Source organism: Chaetodon trifascialis, chromosome 20, assembly GCF_039877785.1.
Source record: "Chaetodon trifascialis isolate fChaTrf1 chromosome 20, fChaTrf1.hap1, whole genome shotgun sequence".
Classification (NCBI taxonomy): domain Eukaryota; kingdom Metazoa; phylum Chordata; class Actinopteri; order Chaetodontiformes; family Chaetodontidae; genus Chaetodon; species Chaetodon trifascialis.
Window position 1 is genome coordinate 9,941,148 of NC_092075.1, and position 25,351 is coordinate 9,966,498.

The window sequence follows — 25,351 nt, forward strand, 5'->3', positions numbered from 1 at the left end:
CAAGATATAAAGTGCGAATTTGGTTTTGGCAGAAGGAAATAAGAATGCACATTTTCAATTGGTCAGTATATCTACAGCTTACATGACTTTTTTTGCGTTAGTTCAGAACTTTCTCTTGTTTATAAGCAGCCACAGTTAAATTTTTTAAATCACCGAGTGGAAATGTGTCCTTTGGATGATAACACTGACACTAATATGGCAGCCAAAATGTGTAGTGCACTGTTTGAAGTCAGTGGGCTGATATACAGTAAATAAGTCAACACCATGGCAACAGCCGGAGCTAATGCCATTCATATTTCCTCACAGAGCCTGGCTGCGGTGGCCCGGAGCCAAATCTGTGCAGGGAGCTGAGAGGGATGCGGGGATTGCACGTGGGCAATAGGTGCAGGAAGCCACCTATAGGATTTGCTTTTGTTCTTATAGATGATTTAAGTGATAAAGCCCGCTGGGATAAAGATATGAAGCTGGCAAGGAGTGGAAGGTTGTGGTGGTTTTGACTTGGCATTAAAATAAACAGGGTGTTGGCATCAGTGTGCTCTCAGGTCAGCCTCCAAAGCTCCTGGCACTGTCTTAAATCTCAATTTCCCCGCTATGTCAAGCTCTCATGTTGAAAACATGCTCCTGAATCACTGCTTCATCGCCACATGATGCGGTTCAGGCAGTTTATTTTCTGATGCTGCTTTGTTATTTATGAGGCTGGGATTTTAATGTGTCTGTCGATGTGTATCATGGCATATGAAAGAAAATAGAGCAGCGTGTAAGCACCACTTACAAATCCCATGAGAGCCCCGTTATTGATTTCACAATGTGTAATGATAAGATCTGCTAAAGACAACATAGATTTGTGAGGACTTGATGAAAGCCAGGCTAAGGTGCATCCTGAGCTATATGGGCCTTACAGTGGAGTATCTAATCTTTTAAAACTCTGTGGTGTAGCAGTCATAGTTTTAGATCAGTCAGTGACTAAACTAGGATCTGAATGAAAGTCATTAAGAAAACAGATGTCAACATGTCTCAGGTTGTATTTTCATAAAGATGTTCTCCTGCAGAGAGCGTATGTGTGCAGCAGATGCTGCCTCTAAGCCTTGGAGATTGAGGGGAATGTTTAAATTAAGAGATTATTGAGCTGATGGTTTGTAAAGCTAAGCTTTTAAATGGGGGTAGCAGTTAAATATTCTTCCACTCTATCTGTGTCGATTTAATTATTTATCAACTGCTCTTTAAAGGGCTGCCCATGGGTTCACTGGACCCTTTAAAAATAGTCCAAACATCCAATTAGCATTGCAAGTGATGTGCTGCAACATATCAGGCAGGCATGTCCCTCCAGCAAGCCTTCAAATGCTGGTTTGATTTTCCATGCCAGACGCTGTACATCCAAGGGGCAAATTAATCTCAGAAATCTGATAACAGCCCCTCAAAAAGTCAGAAATGGCTGAATGAGAGGAAATATCAGCTTTGGAGTTGCATCCCATGAAATGATTATATCCTAATCGTGAAATGCGAGTTTTACTGTGAAGGTTGAAACTGTGAAAAGCGCTGTTTTAAGGGCTGTAAGACATATTTCAGCACTGAGAGACAATGCATAGTCTAAACTCAGACCTGCGTATGGATTTCAAAAATATGAGAAACAAATCCAGTTGTGCATCAAGCTGATGCCAATACTCAATACTTTCTGCAGAATATGCTGTGGATCAGCAACCAGTGTGCATCATGCAGCTGTGAGCAACCTGGGTGAGGATGACAGTAGGTCTCAGGGCAGTTGAAGAGAGGGTCAAAGCCTGGTCTTGGGCTCACTGAGCTGGCATGGCACTACGAACGTGATAGTGCCACCCCCAGTGACAGCAGCAGATGGTGAGTGGACCCCTGGCTTTACCCCCAGGATTCCTGGGCAGGGAGACAGAGCAGCCATGCACAAAATACAAGGCCACTGATTGGACCGTGCCTCTTAAGATGCCACAGGCTGATAAGATGCTGAGAGGAGCAGCGCTTACATGCTTGAGAAGACGTATAATTACGTTAACCCGGTAGTTTCTCTGGACCCTCCACTTGCTTATCAAGGCAGACATCGCAGCTTATTAGGTCAGTAAATGGGAAGTCTCACAAGGGCATTGGCTGGATTGCAACCCATAAAAATATTTAGGAGGTGTCAGCAAGACTCATTTCATGATTTTCGATGTAGAAGATCATAATTTGCACAAAAGAATACTGAAATGATCTGTGCACCAGCATTACAGAAATGATCACTTGTAAGGAACGGATCAATTACAATGCATTATTAATTCATGCAAAGCAAAATAATTCGTTGTTTTCTATTTTGAGTACATCCTCAAGGAGGAATTCATGTTGCAAAAGAATGCATTGAAACCTGAATAAAAATGCTTGGGACCATCTTTTAAAGGGCCATGAAGCAAAATTCAGAAGTGCTTACTTTTCAAATGAAGCTAAGCCTTTCGCTGAGACGTCTCCTTTGCTGTATAAGGAGAATCCGGCTTTGCGCTCCCTTTAGTGTAAAACTGCAGAGGCACATACATCCGGTCAAACTTTCAATTACTTGATATTCTGGGTGCTAAAAGGCAGTTTCCCTTCAAGGCTTCAGCGGTTAATCTTACAGCCACTGCCAGCATTAAGGCGATAATCATGGGACATGTGACAAAAGCACAAAAAGTTTCCCTATAGGGAAGCGAAGGAGACCCCTGAGGATTTCTCCAACCAGCCAAATTGGTGGGACATCAAAGTCCCTGAAAGTGAAGTCTCGAATCTTGCTGCTCTCCATGTAGCTTCTAGACTTTTGTTTTGATTTAGCCACACATATCCTCCAGGATATCTTTCCATGTTGTAGAGTATTGTGGACAAACACTACTGGATTAGTGCTCATTAGCTCTGCAGAGAACCCACTGGGCTGTGGTTAATACACGAGACTTAATGGCCATTTCCAGTCTCATCTCCTTTGCATGTTGAGGGGAGTGTTATATGCGATGACAGATGCCCAGAATTAAAGCCCACAGAGCAGAATTAACTTTTCATGTATTTTCTCCTCACATCCTTGTTGTTTCTTTTTGGTCCTTGCTTGCACGGCCTCGGGCTCACTGCTTCTTCTTCTGGTGTCTTAATTGCAATTTCATCAAGAATTTAAAGCCATGTTGCCTTCTCTATTCTTGTCACTGTCACTCTAAACTAGCCACCGCAGGGGACTTCAAGGGTATTTAAAGCAGCTATTGTGTGTCATAAGATAAGTCAGGAGCAGCTTGGGAAAGACTCACTTTCATCATTGTCGTACTGCTGGACCTCCTCTTCCCCCTTCCGAATCCATCCTTCTCTCACTCTCTCTTTCATGGCTTTATCACTCAAAGGCTCAAGCAGCTCAGCGGAATATAAATGAATAAGGGCTGTAAGATGGGGAAAGAGGGAAAAGGTTGAGACAAAAATTGCATGTGCACATCAGCACTGGGACTTTTACAAGGACTGCTCTTTTATGCTTCACACCACTCACTTTGGTTGTGTTGATGCAATATGAAAATTTCACATTATAGATTCATCACCCGCGTCCGTGACAAATCGTAAGGCGCTGAGTTGTGTGTGTACAAGGGTGTGTGTTTTTGTGAGTGCGCATGTAATGTTTCTCTGAGAATTAGTAGGCTATCACTTAAGCTGAGGCTTTTATTACAGAAAGAGTTCATGTTAAAGCACGAGTTTGACATCTTGGGAAATATGATCATTCTTTGCTTGCTGATGAGTTAATAGCCACATTTTTTTTTGACTGTTGGACAGAGCAAAGGTAGCCAGTCTTTGTGCGTAGCTAAAATAGCCATTCCCTGGATGTTGCTTCATATTTAATGGACAGATATAAGCGTGGAGTCAATCCTCACATTTAACTCTCTGCAAGAAAGCAAATAAGTGTGTTTTCCCATATGTCAGACTATTCCCTTAGGGTTGCAGTTTGCACACACACACACACACACACACACACACACACACACACACACACACACACACACACACACACACACACACACACACACAGAGGAATATTGATTAAAGCTAAGTGTAAAACAGCATCTTTTCCTCCCTCACCACCTCATGCATGCAAACACAACTGTCCGCATGACCCTTCCTACTTACCATATGCTTCACACAGATATTACACACTCCTGGCATTTCTCTCCTCTCGCTCTGTTTTTCCTCCACACACACTCACACACAAACAATGAGTCATGAATAAAAGCACAGAGAGGAGAGACAACTCACACGCAGCTGCACACACTTACAAACAAAAGGAGGCATGTGTATGTGCGTGTGCAGGAACACAAGTCATGATCAGGCATTGTTTGTTTTGTAAATGAGCGGCTGTGGAAGGAATAGCTTATCTGCGTTCCGCTGTAATCAAAACATATGTGGAAAAATCTGCACTCGCCTCTGTAAATATGTCTTAATATGAATGACAGCGATCATTGGCAGCCATCTATCAGGCTGGACCATATGTTGCTTTGGGTGGGGAGGGAATGAGGGCTTACTGCAAAGCCTGCCTTATCCTCTGGCATTACAGTCTCTAAGAAAGGATTTACTCTTTAATTCTTGATTAGATAGAATTTTCTCCCCAGTGTGCGAGCGCAGTGATACACCGCGCAGAGACAACCTGCCCCGTTGGGAAAGTGTGTGTGTGTTTGTGTGTCCTTTGGCAATGCTCCCTCTCAGAGACACACAGACTCATGCACACGCCAACCTGCCCCCCCGCCGTGTGCCATCCAATTTAGTGCCTGGGCTTTTAACACATTTTGATAGGGCTATTATTAGAAGCGATGGATTATCAATCAGGAATTAATCCTGATTGATGTGTTTGCCCCAACTGGAAAAGGACCACACTCGCTGCTACACTGTTTGTTTTCATCTCACTGATGAGAGAAGGTGTCTCTTTCTTTTTTTTGTATCTTTTTCAGAGGGTGACATGAGAGAAGAGAGGAGGCTTTTTTTTCCTTTTCATTTTTGCAATCAAACCACTAGTTCCACCAGCTTCACCTACTCAGGACGTGAGGAGACCACTGAGGAAGACATTCATTTATTTAGTTCCTTCACTCATCTATCTTCCTCCCCCTCGTCTCTTTGCCTGACTGGCTGCTGAGCCGACTGACTGCCTGGATGGTTGGCTCCCTCTCTCACTGGACTCTCACTGGCACCTCACTCACACACTGCGTGCGCTTCGCTGAGGCTGGGGTGGAGAGAGACAGTCGGGCAGCTCAGGCTTTGGGAAGTGGGATCTCCGCTAGATTTCTCTCTGTGTCTGTTTTGGTGGACTATTAGATGAGAGCAGAGGAAATATCTGGCTCTCTCTCCTCCAGCACTGACCACTGACCATCACTACTGTGCTGCATCCATGACTTTACATACCTGGCTGGTGTATGGGCTTGGATTTATCTTGGTTTGGGCACTCTGCTTGACACAGGGTGAGTAGGATGATTTTGGTATTGAAATGTGTGAGGAATTCTGCAATGCATGGAGACATATGAAGAGGCTATGCGTGTATATGTGTGCATGTGCGTGTGCGCACACGTGCATGTGGAAATTTGTATGTGACAGACAAGAAAAAGTGTGCTGAGCTCTCATGATATCACATACACAATAATCTTCACTTACATCAGGCGTTTGCAGGCAAAGTAATCAACAGCATGATGTACACCCATACAGGTAATATATTATATACATTGCTGTGTGCAAATATGATAAAAAGTATTGCAAAAAATAATGTTAGGCATTTGCAAAATATTTAAACAACGCAGCAGGAGAGTTACAGAAAATAGGCTGGTGAGACCAATTGAACGAATCACATCAATATAATGTAGAACCATGCTGAAAGCACTTCCAATAAATATGCCTTTGTTCTGCATGTAATTGACCTGGGAGTTCAAAGCTACGCCTCCCAACAACTGGTAATATCCATAGGTGGCAAACTAAATTTCCCTATAGAGCAATAACGATTGACCTGACTTGGCTTAGCTGCAGCCTTTGTTCACAAGAGACCAAAGAAGAAGAAACTGGGGTGATGCGCACTGAGATGCTTTGCTTAATTCGTATCTCAGTGTTTTGGTCTGAGTCAGATCACCTCTGATCCCAGCTCCAGACCAGAGGGCGAAGTGAGCTCCTGGACCGATTAATGATGTGGCGTTTATAAATAGGGCAACGTCCATGATAAGCAGCAGATGAGGCAACAACTAGGTGGACATAGATATAACTGCACTGCATTATTAACAGTGTCAGAACTGCTAATTAATGTTAGAAATTCAGAAAAGGTGATGGTGATTAGGAGTCATAACCAACAAACAAACACCAGAGGACATTGAGCTTAATATCACAACAGCACACCATTTAATACCTATTATGTATGTCAGAATTCTTAATTACAGCAATAATCTTACATTCATTAGTTACTGATATGTTTCTGGCACCTTAAAAGCTAATTTTGAGTGCAGCATCATTTTAAGTCCTACTGAAAAAGCAAAACATAGCGATGTATAATGAGCCAGGAAAGCAATAATACAATAAAATGCAAATGTTCTTATGGTAATTCTTAAATCCTCCTTGTTTGTCTGCTTTTTCTTTCCAACTGTCTGATTCTTAAAAGGTTTCTCATTTAAAAAAAAAAAAAATCTATAATGCATACACTCGCATTATGACTATAATTGGTTTGGTGTTGAAATGCAGATGAGCTTTACGAGGAAATTTGCTTGTTTATATATATTCAAACATGCTCAACACCAACAATTGATTAAATTAACTTTAGTTATGATGATTCTGATTTAGGTTTGATTCATACAGCGTTAATGAACATTTCCTATTGCAAACCATTAGAGGATCTGGTTATAAAAAATTGTATTGTGCCTTGAAGTGACAATATGTCCTCATTATGTTGACAAATGCTCATGCTGGGCAGCTTTTCAATGTTTCATGAGTGCAGTGCTAAACAACATCGCATCACAGTGAACTGATAAATCATGCTGTTAGCCAGATGTAAATGACCATTCCATGTTTTTTCCTTTTTTTAATTTCCACAACCATTACCCAGCTCTAATGAAACGCTCCAATATTTATGAGAGCTTTCACTGCATGGTGTATCACCAGCAGGGAATATGACACATCCCCTGAAGGCTGGCATGTGCTCACTGTCCCTGCGAGGCTTTACATTGATTCCAGCAGATTTCTAAAGTGATTTTTGTAAGAGCATTTGCCTGGGATTAGTTTGCTCCTGAAAGCTCCATCAGAGCTTTTGGTGGGCTATTTAACAGAGCAGAGGCAGCGAGAGGCTCGCATCCGCTCTCTGCCCTCGCACTGAGTCCACAGGTTTGCACAGATAAAGAGGGAGGATTGGTTTCAGCCAAAGCTGATCTTCTATCTTGTGTGTATGGGATTTTGGAGGTCAGACACAGGTGTGTGAGTGGTCCGAAGTCATTGACAATCCCTTTAAGCTCTAGTGGATTTGTTCTGTTTGGGCTTAGCCTTACTTTAAGGAGAGTTAGACATTTGGTAAGTGAGACAGTGGCTTGGGAGAAGAGGGAGCTAAAGATGAAAGAAGTCTTTGGAGCCTTTCATTTCTGAAGAGATATGCTTAAAAATTCAATTGTATATTGGTGGTCCAAACCTATTTTGGCAAATGATCGTATTAACTGAGTCTATGGTTTTCAGGCTTCAGCTGCGAAGGAAAAGTAAACAGCATCGTCTAGCTGCATGTTGATTTAGTCCCTCTCAGGTCCCTCTCAGTGCTGTAGCTTCCACCACTTACAGGGTGCTGAGTGGTAGAGACACGGCTTTGAGATCACAAGCCAGAGCTGGCAGGCAGACAGCTTGGGATGGGGTGTACGACTGAGGGTGAGTCACCCTTAAGCACAAGCTGGAGAAGAGAAGAGAAGAGAAGAGAAGAGAAGAGAAGAGAAGAGAAGAGAAGAGAAGAGAAGAGAAGAGAAGAGAAGAGAAGAGAGCAGTCAAGTACCGTCAGGAACAAATATCGGATTCCTTGTTCCTTGTTGGGGAAACTTAATGCTTTTGAGATGCACTTCTCTTGAAATACCATGCAAGATATGCCTTCAGTTGAACTGAAGGATTGCTTTAAAATTAGCTCATTTGTGCTGTTTGTGCGCTACACGGCTTCAGCTGCTGCAGTTCAAGTGTACCTCTGCAGTCAGGGGATTGCATAGCACAAAATTTTGGACCCTCCACATTCTCAATAGGCCCCTCCACACATCCACAGCTATTCATCCTGGTATCTTCATAGGTCCTTCTCACATGAGGGCCCTGCATCCTCAGTCCCTTTCGCCCCCCCCCCCCCCCCCCCCCCCCCAGCTCCACACCACTGTGCCAAGTAGATAATGGTCATCAACATCATGTGGATGTTTGTGTGCAATTTGGAAAAATTTAACCCTCAACTAACAGAGACTGAAAAGAGACACTTTGAGCAGCAGTGGATATGCAGCAGTGGATATGATGGACATATACAGAAGGTACACTGATTATTTTCATGCAACCGGACATGACCTGTATTTTTTGTAATCTTTAACTTGTTATTTCCAAATGTCCTGCCACCCATTGCAGGTGTTATTCTTTTCCTGGATGTAGAGTAAAAAGTCTCAGGCTAATCTCTTCCATTTTCAAATCTTTCCTCTTATTATGTGAAAATGAAATCTTTAAATCCTTATATTCATAATCATAATGCTCCAAGGGGTCGCCATGGGTTCAGTGTGTATGTCCTGCCGATAGCACATAGGCAGGTACAGTGTATGTGTTGGCATCGTTGGCATCATAGTGACTCCTCTATATATCTATGGCATTTCTTCCATTGGCCAAAAGTAGCATTTTACACAAACAAGCTGGCACGCCATCTTAAACTGTCATGTACTGTTCTGTGTGTCTGCTGCAGTCAGGGGGCTGCAGTGCTATGGCTGCAACATCATCCAGGGCCAGAGGTACGTGGACGTGGGCTGCTCCAACCCAGAGGTCATCACCTGTGCCCACTCACACAAAGGCTTCAAACACCGTTTCTGCATCAAGACAGAGAGCAGTGAGTAATGGCCAAAAAACTAAAAATCATCCTCACAAACTCTTCTCTTCTCTTCTCTTCTCTTCTCTTCTCTTCTCTTCTCTTCTCTTCTCTTCTCTTCTCTTCTCTTCTCTTCTCTTCTCTTCTCTTCATCCTCTAATTCAGTGAGCTAATGCATCTGAGTATGATACTTATTTGAGGAAGATTTATGGTGAGGTAGGAGATTATTAAATCATGACGAATTCACTGTGGTGTGCCACTGGACATTGGCATAATCATTTTTAATCATACTTTCATGTAAATGTTCTTTGTCCGCTGATGTGAATATTCTATTGCTCCTCGCACTGAGGGTAGTTACATAACCCTACTTTGGTGTGCTTTGCTGAGTAAATTATAAGTCATTCATTGTTTGATGTGAAGTCAAATGGAGGATGTGGAGAGCCACGACAGGATAGTGATGGCCAGATGAGTAGTTCTGCTGATATCCATGGAAGCGTGGGCACTCCAGCTGTTCCTTTGCTTGACGTCTAACTCTGTTCACTCATGTTGAAAGGGCTGATGGGGCACCTTTTCCACTGGACTCTGAGAAACAGAAAGCTCAGACGTGGACTGACAACAGCCCATCAGACAAAATATGACACGCACTTTGTCAAAATCTTGACGCAGTGTCATGGTTGTAATCTGTGGCCGGTCAGCCTGTTAATCTTCATGCGACCCCGCCAAACTCAAATCTAACAGATGCTGGTGAAGTCCCATAAGAGTCTTAGAGTTCGAGTCCCCTTTGTCCTTAGATACAAGACATCTGTCCTCAGCCCACAGCCACTCCAGTGCCCTTTTCTCCTGAATACAATGTCCTCTCACTGCTCACCTGTCTCCAGCCTACAAATATGACTAAAGAGTAATGCTAGATAGGCTCATAATTTAAAAGAAGACTGGTTGGCCCTGCTGCCCTCAGATAGAAGACGTCACTATTCATTATCAGCTTGGATTTTAAAACAACAACCAGCTCCGAGCTCTCCAGGGAAGTCAGGTTGCCATTTGTCCTTTCTGGGATTATAAATAACAGAGATGCTGTCAGGTGATAATTGAGTGTGAGAAGGTGATCAGTAACATCTCATTATAGAAATTATTTTAATTGAAAAACTGAAGCTGAAGTCAGGCTACAACTCCCTTTTATGTAGAATTAGCTCATGCCAAGTATTGCTGCTCTCAGATTCAAATCATGTATTTTAGTTTCATTGGTTCAATTAAAAAAATCTGCACCGCATAAACTATATTACAGTAATTGTTGAAGGTCAATTATTAGTCCAATGCTTTTCTTCTAGGCTGTATGACAACCAGAAGTGGCAGACTGCAGTGGATTTAGTATGGATTCAGGTTAATTTTTTCAGTATTTTCCCAGTTAAAGAAGGCTAACACAGATTCTAAATCTACAAAATAATCTGAATTCTGTATCAAGGCTTCTCCATGTAGTACAAAATGTACTATTTGTCAGAGGCTTGGCTTCTCAGCTGTGAAGACATGTCCTGTAGAGTGTGCCTTTAAGATCTCTCAATGTCTTCCTCATTACATCCTTGCAGTATTTGGTGCTTACTTGTGCTTTTTTTTCTTGCTGAGCCAAACACCAGCTCGTCACTCTTCTCTGACTGACTGTCTCCGTCTTCTGTCTTTCCAGCGGCTCTGGGTATCGTCCTGACCAGCGGTTGTGCCACATCCAGACACTGCCAGCAGCAAGAGCTGCCGGGGGTGCGCATCCACTGCTGTGACTCAGACCTGTGCAACAGCGCCCCCTCCTGGCACCCAAGCACACTCCACTACATCGGTGCAATGTTGAGCATCTTGCTGCTGAGGATGTGGTTGTGATATGGGGAACATAACGTCAGTGGACTATGGGAGAAGCATTTTGTATTAGTAACTCTCATTTCTTCTCTTAGCTGCTCTTGTTCAGGGCTGAATGAGAGTTTTTCTCAGTATGGTGTTGCCGGCGAGCACCTTGAAAAGGTAGCTTTTGTCACATAGTCAGACCAATGGCAAAATAACCCTGTGAATCTGTTAAGTTAAACTAAGGTCATCAGTCAATTCATTGTGCACATCCACTCACTCAAATGTAGCTTGAAGTACAGTAGAGATATTATGGGATGTTTGTAGCCATGAAAGAAACATCTTTTTTTTGTCAGTTCAAAAAAAGCTTTCCGTAAAGACACCTTCTATCAGCAATGCAGATGCACGCTGAATTCAGTTTTATAAAGGCTTAAATCCACTTGTACTGTAAGACATAAATCAGTTTTCTCTGTCAAGGAGTTCATTAGCTTTCTCAAGAATCTTTCACTTTATGTGCAGTATGTTCTTTTAAAGTCACAGGATATTTACTGTGCAAAATGAAAGATATTTTTTCAGTTTGCTCTCCAGTTCTCCAGGCTAAGCTTGGGAAAGCACATGCATGTGGTTTTATGTAGGATTGTACGAAATATTGTACAGTGAAAGCATGTAATGTTGTGAATTAAAATGTTTCATATTTTTCAAAAGAAAAATGTGTTGAACTTGAATTTTGTTATACCAAGACTCACCATTGATGTAACACACTACACATAATCAGAGCAAGCTAAAAATAACTTGACAGGTATGAGTTCATTAAACTGTGTTAAACAGTAGGCCAGTTGATTGGAAAGTGTTTTTATGTACATATGAAAGTATGTAAAGGTGACATGGAGTAAGTATGCCATCTAAGATTAAGGTAAGATAAAATTCATGACTAGACAGCAGAATATGCTGTACATTGGCCCATGTCGGTCTATAACATCTGTTTAAGAATGGCACTCACAGAAAAGCAGTGCCCAAGCAGAAATTCCATCTCACACATGGACATCTGGGAAGAATGGATGCTGTCCAGCACCAAACATTTAATTAACAGCTCATAGCCCCACTTCCCTTATGCTGATTGTTTGTACGTGACAAATGTTCAAAACTCTCTGAATACAAAAAGATATTTTTTTTTCCAAATAAGACATTAAAAGATTTGAACCTGGCTTCAAATGCGATCCCTCAAGCGGTCAGTTTGTTTCTCACAGACACATGTGAAACAAACCAACCAAAGACAAATGCCATGACAAACAAACAAACAAACAAACAAACAAACAAACAAACAAACAAACAAACAAACAAACAGCAGTGTAGGTTTTCTTTCATTTATTTGCAGTATGGATGGGTATGCAACTTTGGATTGGACAAAATTGTATGCAATGGTAATGTGTAACTATATAATTTGCTTCATGTGGTATAAATGTAAACATTTATTAATTTTATGTATTTTCTTAAATATGGATCCCTGGAAGAGTGGGTTGCTGAAACAATTGTACAAATAACAAATGAACAAAAGCCTAAATTTAGGCCAAAATGGGTTATATTGATGTATTAAGATACACCTCACATCTCTGGTTAAGTTTCATTCATAGTCTTCTTCAAAGGCAAAAGGGACAATGAAACAGCATCTCAGATGCCAAGTATCTGAACCCAGGTCAGGTGTAATCAAATGCCTGAACACTCAATCTTGTATCTCATGATTTCAATTTGCCTGGTGATTTCATAATCTAATGCCGCACTTAATCCGTATTAAGCGGTGTGCCAGTACAGCATGATTACACCTGTGCAGGTGAGGTTGCCTTTCACTTAACAGTGCACACCGCAAACCGCCGCATATGATGCTCTTTGTCCCAGAAGCCCATTGTATACAGCGGAGGAAACCCTGTGCCGTGAGCAGCCATCTTGGATAGACAGATCATACTTGAGCCAGGATAACCTGCATTCCTCTTCTGAACAGCTCAAGAATACAAAGCTCAAAAGACTTACTTTCTGGTAAGAACAGAGAAGATGGTATACTTGAACACAATGATACACCTGTACATAATGGCTGACAAACGTAGAGGCACAGATATTTCAATTATGAAACAGTTGGAACAGTTTAGCTACCCTGTGTTAGCCAGGAGTCAGCTAATTGGCAGGCTAACGACGCTAGCTAACAGATTGCTAATACCAGGTTGGTGTTTCTCGCTAGCTTCTAAGAATAGCAAATATTGTCCGTTTAACTGTTAGCGAATACTGTTATAGGCGAGAAATTACTTGCTCAGCGATGGTCAAGTGTGGGTTGACAGGCTAACTAAGGTGCATATTTAACGTTAACATTACCATAATCCAACCACTGCAGCTAAGCTAGCAGCAAACTAGCATTCCAAAGCTATCGCTAGCTGTCGTTAGTTGGTCTATGGTGGCTTTTCTGAAATTATGTAGAACCTCAGTCAGTGTACTAACCTAGATATACAATTAAGATAACATTGACTCGATTGTCTCTGTGTTAATGGAGACAACCGACTTACATGTTGTGATTTATGCGATATGTTGTCAAGATACATCCATGGATGTCAGCAAGCAGTTAACTAGCTAACGGAAATTTAGCTGTCAAAACAGCTAATCTAGGGCCGCAGTTGTTATCAGACACGATCATGTAACGACTAACCAAGTAAATGTCACTCCTATTCCGTTAAGTAATGCTTGCGTTTTGGTGCTGACGAACAGCAGAGAATTAACCAAACCGACACCGTCACTTTGCCGGGCAAGCTAACAACGTTAAGCTAGGCACCGATGTCGGGGAGCAGGCATGACGTTACTATCATATTAAGGAGTTAGCAGCAGAAACCAAGTAGTGTTTGTTTGGGTTTATACGGACAGACCGTCTCTTTGTCTCTGACCTCTTGTATAGAAGTGATACCGTGATCATTTGTACTGCAGGGTTACACAAAATTTCCGATAATTCAATGCCTGCAGTGTGATTAGCCTCCTCTTTGACTTAACTTTTCCAGACAGCATATGTGTTAAATTTTAAAACGGTTGGCGACGAAGAAGACTTTTCATGTCTAAAAGTGTTGCGAATTTGGATAGATCTGCTTTTATCTAACATAAAATGCTGCATCATTTCTGTTCCTTGTGTCTGTACACACTTGTTTACCAGCAGACTTGATTTGAAACTTGGAGCAATGACATTACATGTTGTTATGCTGTATTAAAAATCCGTTACCATCTAAGTGAAGTGAATCATGGATTTGTATGAGTTGTGACAGGGTGTCAGTCTCGCCTGTAAGCGGCAGTGATCATCTCAAATTGTTTTTAAGGCTTGAAAGGAGTCACATGATTTGAATAGTGGGCCTTGACATAAAGGAGGCCCTGTGGCTATATAGTTACATGTCAGGATTTCCTGATAGCCAAGTGATTTCAGTTACTCAGAAGTCATGCATCCTCTCCTCTATGGGAAGTGGGTGTTGGGAGGTGGAAAGGCAGTGACAGTATTTCTCTGGAGAAAGATTCAGTGTGATAAAGAAGAGTCAGGGAAAAGTGCTGAGGCCGCAGTCTGGTCACATTGTCTTGACTCGCCTTCTGCTTGATGGATACTCATGGGGCTTTTTCCTATGTAATGAGCAAAAAAAAAGGAAGGAAAGAAACTAAAACTGTTTATCCAACTTAATCACATTTAGTTTTTACTTGTGTTGGGGAATAACCTTTCTAATAGTTAACCTTCCAGAGCACTAAAATCCTCACACTGGCTATAGAGATTCCACATGAGGGTCATGTGACTGGAGGCAGCCTGAAAAAGGCCCTCAAATGTTACGGTGCGTTCGGTTAACCTTAGGAGACTGAGCTGGGAACACCAGAGATGACCACGCTCCAGTACAAGAAGTCAGACAACCAAGCTTTAGACACTTGGGAAAACAAGAATAGCAATGCACTACATGCTATTTTGTATACAGTAACACTGTAGCAACATGTCCTCTGATAAGTTGGACAGCACAGTGTGTATGACTGATTAAATTACACACAAATAAGACAGAGGTGCTAACAAACAGGCCAACTAAAGGGGGCACTCCAGTTTGAAACCTGCTCAGTGCAACATCAGATACTTCCTCCAGTAATATCAGTTATCAGTCAATGTGGAAGTGTGAAAGTCATGTTATTTAAAAAAAGTGCCCGACTTAACAAAACTTCAGCTGATTTAGAATTAATGCATTAAATGATAGGGACAATGAAATTATACTAGCGTCATCCTTGAAATCAGCAGGTTGGTGTGTGCCATCACAAGGGTGTCTGACTCAACGCCATTTTTATTAAAGTAAAGTTTTTGGGGACATCTTGACCTGAATTAACCTGAACTGAGTAGCCGTGCCAGCCCTCTTCATTTCCCCTCTAATAAATTACATTCACCCACTTACTCCATTTTCTTGTGCGACTGAAAGGCTGGTCTCTTTATATGCCTCTTTTTTTCAGCCCTGTTTTTACTCCCTTGCTCTATCTCCATTTCTTCTCTTTTAGATTCTCATATCAATCCCCATCTCCTTTTCTTCTGATTGTGTCAGCATTAATCTGGCCTGTCAAACATGGTCACTGAACTGCAGATGCAGAAGCATGAGCATACCAGCCGTACTTGGCTCTGATGTGGTACAGTGATTTGTTTCCAGTCTTTAACTGCAGCACAGTTTTTCACAGAGCTGCAGATAAGAGAATAACAATAAGAGCATCTCCCCATAGCTGTTGAATCACTGCATTCATATGAATGTTTTTTTTTTGTTGTTGTTGTTTTTTTTTACTCATCGTGGTGAGTCTGAAAGCTTTCCCTACATGCTTCGTCCGTGGAGTGTGAACAATGAAGCATCACTAGGTATCAGATAGGTGTCAGGGCTATTTTTAGCTTCACTCTGAGCCTATGATGCTGGAGGTGTTCTTGTGTACATGCAAGTGCCACACTGTTTACTTGTAGCATGTCCAGTGCCATCAAAATTTGCCACTGTCAGGGTTGTGCTCTGTCATTATGAGAAGAGACAGGCAGTTGAGACCACAGGGGTTGCTGCTGTAGAGAAATACAGGCTTGCTGACCACAGAACAGCTTTCTTCATCCCTATGTGTTAAAAAAAGACATGTAAGGTGATGGATCACCTTACATGTTCACATGTCTGGACTTGAATCTTTATTATCCTTATTTATTTATTTTTTTTTAGACTGAAAATATTTTGGTCAGGAAAAACAATGTGATGCCGATCAATGCCAGTCACTCTTAGCTCAGTGGCTGCTGAGATTTCAGTCTCTTGCCGGGTCCATGTGTACACATTTTCACTGCACTGACACACCGCATGTATTTTTTAAAACAGGGTTTTTCCTCCTGTGTTCTCAAAAGACATCATCTCCACATAAGCATTGTTTTTAAAAAGAATCTCCATCCATATGAAACTGCAAAAACATAATTGAAGCACTGTCAAGAGCATGCCAAACCAACAGGCGATATTACCCTAAAGCCACATTAGCCTATAAGAGGCCTGAAAAAAAGCTATTACCAGTAGACTACCTGCAACTCAAGGTCTGACTGCTAAATGAAGAATTTATTTTACATAACAGGATTTGTAATTTCACAACCGGATTGTACAAAATCACCACATGTAAACAGAGGAGATAAACGCACGCACTCTATTGTCAGACAAAGGATATAACGCCACACACTCTTGTCTTCACAAGCCAAAAGCTCAGTTTTCAGTGACCTAATACTGCACGTGTGTGTACGAAAGGCCAGAACAGAGAACACACACACAAACACACACACACACACACACACACACACACACACACACACACACACACACACACACACACACACACACACACACAAAGCTAAGTTTTGAAAAATAACTGTATGGGTGAATTAGGCATTTGTAGTCAGTAGAGCTCCATTTTTGTTAGGAATACTCTCTCATACTACTCTCATCTAGGCCTATCCACAGTAGGCAACACACTTGATTTAATTTTCCCTCAAGCCAAGTGAACATTGGTGCAGCATGTGAAAGGTTGGCTGAGCTTTGAGCTCTGAAGTATTTTTAATATTCTAAAGGGACGCATGTTAACTTCAGCTTTACTGATAGCTCAGTCGTACCAGCTCCTTGTTAAGCAGCCAAATGGAAAAAGTGTTGAGTTTCATTTTTGGCTGCTTGCGCCGTCTCTGTTGCGTCATTGGAATTTAATAGGATGTAAATTGTCTGCTGATCATGAGAAACAAGCACATGTGTTATGGTTGCTGAGATTGACAAATGTCATAGTTCTAATTAGTTAATTTAAAATTATGATTAGGTAATTACTCAAATGGTGTAACATTTTTTACATAATGTGTATGTTTCGATGTGTTAATTCACTTTTGAATGGAGGTATACTGTTTTTATTGCGATACTTAAGTGTGCATTGTTGAATTGTTGCATTACCTGAAAATCTTGCCCTTACTGACAGTTTATATGCCTAAACCTTTACTCCTTTTTTCTTTTTCAGAGCCACAATGGCCACTGCACCGTACAACTACTCCTACATTTTCAAATACATCATTATTGGTAAGTAGCAATGCAAGCGAGTGCTGAGGGTCTCCACGGAGCCATGTTGATGAGCTTGTGGGAGCAGTTCACAATGTACTGATTTATCCCTCCTCCAAAGCAAGGTCCACCTGAATCAATTTTCTGTATACTGAATGCTTCCCCGTACACTGATTGAATCCAGCGTGTTTCAGTATGTCTGTTATGGTCTTTGATCTTAACTAAAGCACCAGATTTTTGAAGAGATGTATCTGTACGACTGCTTTACTCAGTAATACTAGACAAGCAATTTGTCAGACATATCAGTAAAATTGACACATGCATGAAAGCCTATGTCAAATTTGACTGAGTCAGCGCCTTATAATGTCTTTAATCATCTTAGCTCCCTATTTTCAAAAGCAATTACTATACTCTAATGTCATACTACGCTGTGCAGCTCATCAGTTAACATTTTTAAACGCCTTTCCTTGATGACTGCTTTTGCTGACATGTTTCTTAATGTGAGATTTCTAAGTCAACACATTGCTGCTTTTGCTTGTACATATATTTACAGACTGACATATGCATAAACACACACACACGCACCCACAGCTCCAGGCTATTTATTCTCCTCTTCTCTGAAACCCAAAACACTCTGCCTCAAAAGCTCAGTTTCTATTAAATAGTCAGATTCAGTTTTTACACATTGGAACAGTGACTTTCACCTCTCCATTGGTAATTGTGAATGGTACCAACAGCAGCGTTTATTTTTTTTGGTTTTTCTAATTTTGGTGGTTTGCAATGAAGAACTCAGGAGTCATAGATGAATACACAAACAGGATCGAGGAGCAAAACACACGTACCGTTAGTGTTAAAATGGTCATAGACGTGTATTATCAAACTCTGTAGGAGAGCAGACATTTGTCTTCTGTCTCTCATCGCTCCACATGAAATTTTAAGTATCATCGCTGACTGTCCCAGAGAGGCTGCTGCTTCATGCATGGAGGCAACACTGCGGGCTTGAATAGAGAATTGTTGTTCTTCTGTTATTTCCTTGGTTGACCTGAGTTTCTCTCTCTCTCTCTCTCTCTCTCTCTCTCTCTCTCTCTCTCTCTCTCTCTCTCTCTCTCTCTCTCTCTTTTCTGTCTCTCTCTCCACAGGGGACATGGGGGTAGGGAAGTCATGTTTGCTTCACCAGTTCACAGAAAAGAAATGTAAGTGCTGCCCTGATTTGGACTCTTTTTCATCATTGCTTGTGCCTCGGTGTATGTCAGGTTGCCAGGTTCAATTAGAGTGCCTAAATCGCTTTAGATTTCTTTATATGCCAGAGGAAGTCGGTGGCATAGAAGTCAAGTGTGAGCTCAACAGTGAGAGACTCTTCTTCTGTGTGTGAGTCAGCTGCAGCCTCCCATTACCATTCAGCTCTGTTTTGTTTAGTTCTACTATTAACAAGCCAGATGCTGTGTTCCTCATTCACTCGCCACCATCACATCCTGCATACACACATGCACACACACTGGGGTGATTGAGAAAAGGTTTTCAGTGTCAGTTTTTTAAAGAAATTTGCCGCTTTCTGGGTGTTGATACTTAAAACAACTGTGAGTGGAGTGACTAAAGACTGTTTGATTAGTGATGCACCTGCTGCTGGCTTACAATTGAGTTGCGTGTGAGTGTGAGACTGCACTGGCTTCTTCAGCTGAAAGCTTGGTAAAAAACAGTAAGGGCACCGAAAGAATGGAATTGAAACATAGCAAATGATGATCACAGGATTGCATGTCGCACACACACACACACACACACACACACACACACACACACACACACACACACACACACACACACACACACACACACACACACACACAAGAGAAGTACGAAGATTTAAGATATAATATAGGAACAATAAAACTGATTAATGCAAAGAGTTAAGTTGACCTCACTTGTTCTTCCCAGTTATGGCGGACTGCCCCCATACGATTGGCGTGGAATTTGGTACAAGGATAATCGAGGTGAGCGGCCAGAAGATCAAGCTGCAGATTTGGGACACAGCGGGACAAGAGCGCTTCAGGGCCGTCACCCGCTCCTACTATCGTGGAGCCGCAGGGGCGCTCATGGTCTACGACATCACCAGGTACAGGGTGCTTGTTGTGTGTCAGTGTCTGTGACAGGTACAGGTAGTACATATTCTCAACTTTACAACCATTTAGTGTAGAAAAACATGTGTACGAGGAGGCTTTGTAGAGGCTGAAGCACCTTAAATTTTGCAGTCCTACAGCCCTACAGACCCCCTCTTGAACAAACAAGAACAATTTGTCTTACAGCTTGTTTCTGACCTTCTTGCCCACACTGTTAGATGGTATCAGTGGTCTGCCAAATAAACACAGTTCAACATGTGTAATGTCTGCCTACACCACACCCAGCTCCAGTAAGGGTCCCTATGGCCCCAGAAACAGTGCCTAATGTTGGTGTGGCCACCCGCAGCTTCTGCTGGGCTAATGGACAAAAATGGGAGATAAAGATCAGTTTGTTACGTAATGTATGTGGTTGAATTACATGATGGGCTTTAATAGCCAATTTTTCTATTTGTATTACTCAGCGGAGTTGGAGTTTGATAAATGTTGTGCATGGTCCAGTCCGGTTTGGTGGCTACGGTGTGTCAGTGCAGTGAACTCTACCAGTTTCTGTGTCTGCCATAGCTCGCAGAAACAAATGCTTGACCAGACGTCAAAGTGATGCTGACATGATTGTCATTAGGATCAAACTGTAATGAAAGAAATGGCACATGTATTGGAAATATGAAATTGTAGAACAGGCTGTAACCATACAAAGTTATTCGTACTACAGGTGTCGCTGGAGTTTTGATCTTTAGATTTTTTTCCTTCTCTGTGCACCTTGGAAATAGGTGTGCCACAAAGTCCTACTCTGCTGCTATGATGTTGTCCCGCTCTTACTGTTACACCGTCCTCATGATGTAGCTGCTGCAGAGTCTTTTCTGATCCCTCCTCAGAGATGGCAGTATGTTAAGTCTTCGCCTGTCGTCATAGTAACCTCTGTCCATCTGTTGATGTCATGCAGGAGAAGCACGTACAACCACCTCAGCAGCTGGCTGACTGATGCCAGAAACCTCACCAACCCCAATACTGTAAGTAAACAGATTAACAGCGTTTCGCTTTGTGTGCTGCAATTATTCTGTGTGTCTTTAGTTTCTCTTACACTGTATGCTCCCACTGTGTCGTTTTCTTTCCTCCTGTGTCGTCCCTCTCCCTTTTGTCACTTCCGCTGCTGTCTTTCCTCTGTTTGCCCTTGTGTCATTCCCCCCCTCCCCTGAGTCTGTTTGAAGCCACAGAGCTCTGTCCATTTCTTAAATTGGATTGCATGGTAAATATGATTAGCTCTAAATCATAGTGCTGTGGTTACTGAGTTGTGTTCCTTTAATATGCTGTTTCATCCCAGGTTTTTAATCAGAGATTTATTTATATAATATATATATATATATATATATATATATATATATATATATATATATATATATATATATATATATATATATATATATATATATATATATATATATATGTCTCTGTCGGGGTTTCTTGTAGAACTGTTTTCTTTTGCTCATTTTTATGGGTAAATATTCCCACAAGATAACCTTTACTATGTTATTATGAATATTATTTTGATGATGAGTTTTTGCTTTCTGTCAATTCTTTACAGTACAGAATGCTCCTAGAAAAAAATCAGTCCTATTTTCTGAAGCAGTTTTTTTTTTTTTTTTGATGTATCCTGTGTTGGCCAGGTGGTGGCAATGTTGTAGTCTAGTTATGGTTTCTGCTGTAACGTGTCAGCCTATGTTCCTGCTTCAGTAGATGTTTATTAGGCTGCTGTTGTTTGAGATGGGAAACATAACACATAACTAAGACATTACCAGATCATTAGACTCAGTTCTTCAGTTAACTGAATGAAAATAGGAGTCATGCAAGACTTCTTGTAATTTAGAAAGAGCTTCTAAAAACCAGCTCTCGCTTTTCCCGGTAACAGCCAATAATTCAAAACGGCAAGGTTTAATTAGATGTAAATTTTATGGAAATGTCAGTATCAGATCAGCAGTATTGAAGTTTGTGTGTGCGACTCACAGTGGAAATTGAGCACTCTTCTCATCCCGACGAAGTTTGAAACAGTTTATACCACAACACTGATGATCATTCGTTGGTGACACAGTGAGGACAATTGTGAGAAATACTGACATAAAACAGACAAAAGAGCTAAAGAATGCAGCAGTTCCAGAGAAGTCTTTGGAAAGTCTTTCACTGCTACACCAGGGAAGTTCATTACATTATATCAGTACATTACCGGTATAATTGTATCACAGCTGCTCGGGGCACTGTCTGGTGTGCTCAGGTGGGAGTTTCAGTTCGTCAGTGCATCTCTCAATCGATCTCTTAACAGACAACTCCACAGAGTAACAACTGCTTCTGGAACAGTCTTCCAGTCTTCCTTTAGTCTTCTTAGCTCTGGAAAGCACATTTGTCCCTGAGAGGCTTCACTGTTACTGATTGTCTCATTCTTCCTGTTTTGTCTCTGTATTCTCAGGTGATCATTCTCATAGGAAACAAAGCAGACCTGGAGGCCCAGAGGGACGTCACGTATGAGGAAGCAAAGCAGTTTGCCGAGGAGAACGGTGAGCCAGACATAGAGCAGCACATGATGGGATGACAGGAAAAGGGGGTTTAGGTGGCGGAAATGGTTTCCCTTCACATTTCAGCATGCTGTTAGACTGTCTCGCTTCAACTCTTGAAGGTATTGCGAAGGCATCTTCGATCTGTGACTGTTCCCTGCTCAATTTCACCAAAACAATAATCACAGGAATCCCAGCAAAATGTCCAAATATTTACAATAAAAATGAGCTCTAGCCTCTGTGTTCTTTTCAGAATGTTTATAAGAGAAGCCCTCGCGGTCAATTTCAAGAGACAAAAGTGAAGATTAATATCATTTTTTAATTTATGTTGCTGCGATAGAAAGTAAGAGAAGGTGACTTGAGGAAAGCCTCAGTGAGCAGAGGTATTAGTTGAAAGAGGGGTTGAATGAGAACTTGGTATTTGAGGTATGTGAGCTTGTAACAATAATGTCATTGTGTCTGTTTTATGTTCAACAGGTCTGTTGTTTCTGGAAGCCAGTGCAAAAACGTAAGTCTGCACAACTTCAGCCGTTTAGGGGGCTGCAGAACATGAAGTATCGCTTTGCTTACATTCTTTAAACTCCCAGTTTCTCACATTTGTGTTTATGCTCCGTGTTCAGAGGTGAAAACGTTGAGGACGCTTTCCTGGAAGCTGCTAAGAAGATCTACCAGAACATCCAAGATGGCAGCCTGGACCTGAACGCCGCCGAGTCGGGGGTCCAGCACAAGCCCTCGGCCCCCCAGGGCGGCCGGCTAACCAGCGAACCACAGCCCCAGAGGGAAGGCTGTGGCTGCTAATGACCAAGCAAAAACCCCCTTCAGCCTCCCTTATCCTCCCTCTCCGTCTGTCCTGCCCGCCCCCCCTCAGCCCCCCCCCCCCCCATTCATTCCTCCACCTCCGTACGTCCATCCACCCTCCTCCCTCACTGCACCAGGAGCTGCATGAGAGCACAGCCGCGGGGGGAAGTAATGGGGGACGGATATCGACTTGGGCCAGACTGAGCTGGGTTGTGTGGACTACATCTCTCCCCTCCTCCTCCTCCTCCTCCTCCTCCTCCTCCTCTTCCTCCTCCTCTTCTTCTTCCTCCTCCTCTCTGCCTGTCTGTCTCCCTTTGTTGCCGTCTCACTCACCCTCTTTAAACTCTTGTCAGTGTGTTGTCGTCCCATAATTCTCCTCTTTCGCTCCCCTCCACTCTCCGTGCGCCATTCAGTGTAGCTCCCCAGTTCATAGAATCGTAGACGCCGCCACACATCACACGGGTTACTGACACTTTAGATAGACGTAATGTTCATATGATAAATTAAACCAAGACTGTTTTTTTATGTTTGGTTTTATAGCTATATATGAAATGTAAACACTGCATAAAGTTTCATCCATCACTGATCATGTCTGAATCGGATCTAATTCATGTTCTCAGACTCCTCACGTGTCTCCCGCATGGTTTACCAACCCAGCATTTTATCAAGACGCGGGTGTGACATCTCACTCGTGGTTAATTTTTGTGGGATTGGACCGCAAAGGCAATGAAGTAGTGTGTCATGCTGCCACACAGGCAGAGGCTCTGTAGTGTGGTGTCAAAGAATGTGCAGCCAAGTGAGCTTTTTCAGCAGGGTTCACACCTGCTTGTGGCTTTTAATTCTGTTTCTGCTGCTTGGTCCAAAATGAGTTCCTTTGCCCTGACTTCTGCTCTCAGGAGAGAGGGAAAAACACTGAGAAAACCAGGAATTACCCACAAATTCCTTGCGGGTGATTCCTCAGTCTCTCCTCTGGGACATCACAGGAAGGAATATTGGGTGTTTTCCAGCTTGTCTGTGTGTGTTTGTGTGTGTGTGAGGTCGGGTGGGAGTTTCTTTTGACCATGTTAAAATGACACTTTAAGAAGGAAAAAAAAAACAAAAACATGGAATTTCTCTTTTTGTTGGAAACATTCATTCACATCTGTTTCTTTGCACCAGCTCCCCGTGTCCTCACCCACCTGACCCCCAAAACTCTCCCCCAGGTCATATCAACAGACTCTGTCTTTACCAGCATTTTCTTTGTCATTGTTTGTTGCCTTATTATAATTAATGTTATTACTCTCTAATCTTTATCGTTTTGCTGTACTTGCTCTCATCACACTGCTGTTGGACTCACCCCGATTCAGTAAATCAATTTTTTTTTTTTTAGAATAATTATTGCATTTTGTTGCCGATTAACAAAAATGTACAAGTGGTGGCTTACGTGGTCAAAATATCTGTCAGCAGCATGGTCTTAAGCCCACATCTTGACTATTCGGATGTAAAACAAACTGTCAACACTCCTTTATCTCAAGTGCTGCACTGTAGAGCTGACCTGTTGTTCATTTGGGTGGTTGTTCCTCTGCCTTGTATAAAACAACACCAAGCAGCATGCCCCTCCCCCTGAAAAACTGAAAATTGTCAAAATCCAATTATGCTTTTTTTTTTTTTTTTTTTTTTCCCCCTCCCCCAGTTACAATTTTTCTGTACCATAGAGTGATTCCCTGATTGGACAGCTGTATATATTGCTTCTTAACTATTGGTGATGACCTCGCTACTTGGGATTTTAAATTTATTTGCTGGCTCTGCCAAGATCTGTACAGTTGATGTGCTAGTGGGTTGCCTGTAATTCATGCTTGGGAAATTCTGTAACATAGTTTCTATTAATAAATGTATGTAAAGGACAGACACCTAGACACCCCCTGCCAACCACCCAGTCTGCACACTACTGAACCTGTCGATTGGTTGAGGGGAGAGGAAGTGGATTGAGATTATGTGCGAACTAGTATTTATGTCTGCAAACTTCGATTTCTCTCTTTTCTGTATGGAGTGGAGAATGGGGCACTTTTATGTTTATATTGTTTTTGTTTTTCCACCCCATCGTCGCCCCTCCATGGGAGGGGCCTGCATCGCTGTCTTAACTTTTGGGGAGTGGGGATTGGTTTGTTATTGTGGGAAGTTGGTGGGCTGGGTCTTCCTTTTTCCTGTGTCCCACCTCTTTGCAGTCTGAGTGACCACTTCCTGCTTTTGTCTGTCCACAAGTACAAAAAAAAAAAGTACATATGTATAAATTTTTAAGGAGCTGTGCTAACATTTAAATGCGTTCTTGAGTGTATATGATTTTAAAATGTTGACATTTTGATTTTAATGACAAAATACTCTAGACAGAAAAAATAAATTATACATAACCTGTTGCTGCGTGTCTGGTTTTTGATCAGTGGGAAAAAGCTTTAATAAACAGTCAGGTTGAAAATGAATGGTTGACTGAGGAAAAAGCATTTGACTCAATAATGTATT

At 41.9% G+C, this 25,351-nt stretch overlaps 1 protein-coding gene across 1 annotated transcript; it reads left to right on the forward strand.

The window, feature by feature from the left end:
- The first annotated feature begins 12,761 nt into the window (after nucleotides 1–12,761).
- rab14l (RAB14, member RAS oncogene family, like) lies at nucleotides 12,762–25,248 on the forward strand. Its single transcript, XM_070988732.1, has 8 exons — nucleotides 12,762–12,871; nucleotides 17,366–17,424; nucleotides 18,543–18,596; nucleotides 19,336–19,513; nucleotides 20,458–20,524; nucleotides 21,973–22,060; nucleotides 22,535–22,565; nucleotides 22,678–25,248. Exons 2-8 carry the CDS (start codon nucleotides 17,373–17,375, stop codon nucleotides 22,853–22,855), a joined length of 648 nt encoding a protein of 215 aa, XP_070844833.1. The 5' UTR covers nucleotides 12,762–12,871; nucleotides 17,366–17,372; the 3' UTR covers nucleotides 22,856–25,248.
- Nucleotides 25,249–25,351: the final 103 nt, after the last annotated feature.